Source organism: Arachis ipaensis, chromosome B06 (assembly GCF_000816755.2).
Source record: "Arachis ipaensis cultivar K30076 chromosome B06, Araip1.1, whole genome shotgun sequence".
NCBI classification, from domain to species: domain Eukaryota; kingdom Viridiplantae; phylum Streptophyta; class Magnoliopsida; order Fabales; family Fabaceae; genus Arachis; species Arachis ipaensis.
Genome location: NC_029790.2, coordinates 2,255,739 through 2,260,718, shown reverse-complemented (window position 1 = coordinate 2,260,718; position 4,980 = coordinate 2,255,739). Strand labels below are relative to the sequence as shown.

Genomic DNA, 4,980 nt, shown 5'->3' with positions numbered 1-4,980 from the left:
TAATAATTATTGAATTTATAACTTGTATTATTTATAAAGTTCACTTCTTGATTCAAAATGGACTAAAATATTACATTTTCACTTTATTAGTTTTCTTATTTTGAAATAGCTTGAACCCATAATTTTACTAGGAATTAACATTTTTTTCAATTAATAATTAACTAACAAAGTAATAAATAGACAATAAAAGAGAGAAAAAAGTAAAATTTAAAAAATAAATAAGTATTAGTTATAAAGATAATTTTCTATAAGTCTGATCCATTTAACTAGTGATACTCTTGTGTTAGACAATATTTATACACAAACTCTCTTGTTAAAAAAAGGAAAAAATAATGGGAAAATATATATCTTTTTATGTGAGTAGATTAGCCTATACCACAATAATCCAGTCGGCTCTTTTTTCTGTGCATATGGAAGTAAAAGTAGTGATATATCTTAGAGGAGTGCTACACATACAAGTCTTTTTGACTTACAAGTCTTACAAGTTACTAGGCCTTTTAATGCGTTATTCAACGTTTCTTATTTTCAAAGTCTTTTTGACTTACAAGTCTTACAAATTACTAGGCCTTTTAATGCGTTATTCAACGTTTCCTATTTTCAAAGTGCTACGCTCAGAACGGTTCTTCTTCTTCCTCTTCCTCTTCCTCTTCCTCTTCCTCTTCGTTTTTTTTTTCGATTTTCATAGTTTCTGAAATCAAGCTTTGAAATCGTTTTGAAGAAGAAGAAGCAGCAGAAGATAAGGAGAAAGAGAAAGAGTTCTGAATTATGCAACGAATTTTGGGTGTATTTCTTAAATACTTTGGGTGTATTTTTTGTAATCCTTTGGTGTATTTCTGTAATTCTTTTGAAGATAATGGAACTTCAGAAATACACCCAAACGATTACAGAAGTACACCTAAAATGATTACAGAAATACACCCAAACGGTTACAGGAATTTACCCAAACAATTATAGAAATACACCCAAAGGATTACAGAAAATACACCCAAAGAATTTAAAGAAATACACCCAAAATTTGTTAAAATACATCTTATGCATAATTCAGAACTCTTTCTCTTTCTCCTCCTCATCTTCTACTGCTTCTTCTTCTTCAAAAACGATTTTACCATGAAAAATCGAAAAAAAAAAAAGATAAAACAGAGAGAAAGAACGTAAATGAAGAAGAAGAGGAAGACGATGAAGAAGAACGTGCAGAAACGAAAGAAAAGGAGAAGAAGAAGAGTAAGAGGAAGAGAAGGCAAGAAACGAAAGAAAAGAAGAAGGAGAAGACGAAGAGGAAGAAGAATGGTTCGAAGCGTGTTTTGAGCGTTAGTTTTAATTGAACTTGTAAGGCTTACAAGCCTTAATCGCTTGTATGCCAAGAATTACTCTATATCTTAATATTGTAATTTTTGATGTTTTTTAAAAGTGTAGAAGATACACAAATCGGAGAGTCCGATTTCTATACTTTAAATTTTTTAATTTTTTTAACAGAAATCCTTCGGTCTGATTTCTATTCTCTCACAAATTTCTCGGTCCAATTTTACAAATTTATCAGATCGATTTCTATATCCTCATAAATCGGATGGTCCGATTTCTATACTCCTCACAAATCGGACGGTCCAATTTTTATTTATCTAATTAAACGATTTCACATTTAAAAATAACACCCCATCAACTTACATTTTGAAAAAACACCGATGCTACTCCAATATCAAAAACAAAATCTGCTCCTTCAGTCACATTCACAGTCACAGTGGCCACCCACAAACCCCAACAAGGCATACACAAAATTTTCTTTTTGTGTGTGGATATTATTTATTTAGATTAGAAACCAAAAAAGGGTATTTTCTATTTTGCAAGAACACTTGTGGACCCACCAGTAGTATGCCTGGTTGAGAAGGCAAGTAAATAAAAAATATAAAATATAATAATTACTTTTTGATATATCTTGAAATATACATCTTATTTATTTATAAAAAAAAAACATCATATTAAGAGTACCAAAATAATAATCCAAAGAACACAACTCAACAAATATACGACACTTTAAGATTCGTAGCAGCTACTTTGATCAATGAACTTAGGTGCTATTGATATGGTATGGTTGTGCTGGATTGCATTACCGACACACTAAGCTTTAAAAAATTGAGAGAGAGAGAGAGAGAGAAGGTAGGGTGTTTGTGTTGTGTTGTGGTACTTTTGGGATAAGATAAAACCAAAGAAAAAACAAAGGCAAATCCTTTATTTGTGAGCACAAAAGAAAAAAGAAAAGCAGCATAGTGTGTATGGATAGATAGAAGAAGGAGGAGAAGATATTATTACTAACATTTCAAGAAGGGCACAGGAAAATGGTGAAGGTTTAGGGTGGTTGAGTTGTGTCTTCACAAGGTTACTGCTGCTACTATTATTGTCTTGGTGCTTCACCCTTAATGTAAGGAAAATCTGCCACCATCACCAAAGCTGGAGTCTTCCCTTCACAGTTTGTGAGTTTCTTGATTTCTTCTCTCTCTACTTTTCTGTTTTTCTTTTATGGGGAGTCTTGAGAGTATTGACCATTCCTATAATGAGTTTTGATGGGAATTAAGAACATAGCTCAAAGTTTCTATCTTTATTACAGGGTTGTGATGGGTATCTTTGGTGTAGTTTAGTTTAGTTTCTGGGGTTGTTAAGTTGAAGTAAAAGAAGGTAACTTTGTGAGATCTGGGGCTGGTTCCTTCCCAGCTAGGCAAATTTTGAGAGCTATATCCTTTTTTGTTGTTAACTGTTGTGGAGAGCTTGTATTGTGTTGACAGGGAGATAGGAAAATTCGTTGAATTAGATTGGATTTGTTGTAGTTATAGTTGTAGTTTGAGACAAGATTCCGGAGATCTAGGGGTATCTATGCTCTTTATGTTGCTAATGCTAGATTTCCAATCAATGGGGTTTGCTTAGATCTAACCAAACATGAAGTTCCCATGGCATGATTGAGACTATGTGAAGTTTGAAGTATGGTGCTGAAAATGGCAGAATGAGAGGTTGCTAATAGCTATTATATGATTTATTTGATATTGTGAAATTGAGGGTTAGGGTTCATGAATGGAGAAGAAGATGTTGAGAGAACTTGGTATTTTCTGAATTTCATGCTGAACATAACTATTTTTAACATATCACAAACTCAGCCCAATATATATTATTATCCTTTAGTCACATTTGTTCTAAGTTCTAATAATGTGTTTGTTTTTGTTGAGGTTGTTGATTTGTACCAAGAATTGGAAAAAAATGCATGTTAATAGGATTACCCTTTAATGGTTATTTTGTTTCGTTGCAGATTCGATATGGAGACTCTGGCGCTGGAAACCGAGGATGTAAGCTCAGATATCTACCTTTCGTTGGGACTTAAAGGAGTGGATAAAGGAGTAGGATTTCCAAGGGTTTTATCACTTCTTTCTTCACTTCTTGAGAGATCGGTTCAGAGGAATGAAACACTAATTGAGGCAAAGCATGTGAAAGATGTTGTTACTGTTTTTCATGGTTTAAGAGCACCTACTTTGAGTGTTCAAAAATATATCGATCGGATTTTCAAGTACGCAGGATGTAGCCCGTCTTGCTTTGTTGTTGCACACATATATGTTGATAGATTTCTTCAGCACACAGAGGTCAAATTGACTTCACTAAACGTGCACCGGCTTTTGATAACAAGCATTATGGTTGCAGCAAAGTTTATGGATGATGCGTAAGTGAGTTTGAAATAATAGACATTGGTCCAAGTAACATAAATAACATATAAATGGAAATGGAGAGAATATTATTGACTCTTGATAACTCAATTTAACTCATCTAGTAGGTTGAAAATGACACCAAGTAGTGTTTTAATTAAGCTCTCTGCTGTTTCTGCAGATTCTTCAACAATGCATACTATGCAAGAGTTGGAGGAGTAAGCACATCTGAATTGAACAGGTTGGAGATGAGCTTTCTGTTTGGGATAGATTTTAGGCTTCAGGTTAGTATAGGAACTTTTGGAAAATATTGTTGGCAATTGGAGAAAGAAGCAATCCAAATTGAAAGGCCTATGCAGGCTTGTAGAATCAAAGAAAACTGGTCAAAGTCAAACAAAGAGGATGCTACTTGTGCTTCCACAATTGCAAGATGAAAAAAGATATTTAAAAAAAAAAAAGGGTATCAGATCAGTGTATTATAAATTATAATGAATTAATCATTGTACTTCCACAATTAGCTGTGGCAAAATGAAATTTGAAGTATTTTCCCAAAGCTAAAGAAATGATTGGTATATAAATGTGTCATTAGTAATTCATCCAATTCTTTAATAGACACTGTTGTGGTTGGTAATGCATCATTTTCTGTGTCTTCCTTTTTTTATTTTATTTTTTTAATTGGTGTTGCATTTGATTGTAATTGAAAGGTTGTATTGGATGGAGATTGTGATTAAAGTTTATTATCCCTTACCATTTGGTAAGAGTTTCCACTAGTACTTATGGTGGTTGTGACCTGCATGAAAGCAACATCTCATCTATTTGATTAGGATTGTAATATTTGATGCTAAATTCCTTGGGAGATATTCTTATATTGTATGGTGTATGGTTCTTGGTTCCTCTAGGAGCATCTCCACCTCAACTTGGGTGGCCATTCAATGGTCAAATGTCTCACTCTTTCACTAGCATTTTTTCTAACTAGTTTTTTTTATTTTTATTACTACTATTATTATTACAATTTTATTGACAAAATTTCCTATGGCACTAGGTGATCAAATTTTTAAAAAGAGACGAATAAATAACAGCATTTATTCCTTCAAAATAGAAAGGAATGTCAAAGGCTCAAAGGGGTTCGGACAATTATAGGTTTTATGTTTCGTTAGAACCATATTAAATATACACTAAAATAAATCATTAGTGTAAAATACATATCAAAATATATATTTAAAATAAAATAAATTATATATATATTTATATATAAATATATCATAATTAATTTTTAATATACACGTAATATTTAAAATTTTTT

At 32.2% G+C, this 4,980-nt stretch overlaps 1 protein-coding gene across 1 annotated transcript; it reads left to right on the top strand.

Moving 5' to 3' along the window:
- On the top strand, nucleotides 1,980-4,447 carry LOC107645172 (cyclin-P3-1). The gene is made up of 3 exons (XM_016349140.2): nucleotides 1,980-2,465; nucleotides 3,290-3,694; nucleotides 3,859-4,447. The coding sequence occupies exons 2-3, from the start codon at nucleotides 3,297-3,299 to the stop codon at nucleotides 4,109-4,111; spliced, it is 651 nt and encodes a 216-aa protein (XP_016204626.1). The 5' UTR covers nucleotides 1,980-2,465; nucleotides 3,290-3,296; the 3' UTR covers nucleotides 4,112-4,447.

Excerpts from the sequence above, each read along its gene's own strand:
- LOC107645172 (XM_016349140.2), top strand. The coding sequence starts at position 3,297 with ATGGAGACTCTGGCGCTGGAAACCGAGGATGTAAGCTCAGATATCTAC. Across the intron at positions 3,695-3,858 it reads GCAAAGTTTATGGATGATGC|ATTCTTCAACAATGCATACT; the intron begins GTAAGTGAGTTT and ends CTGTTTCTGCAG.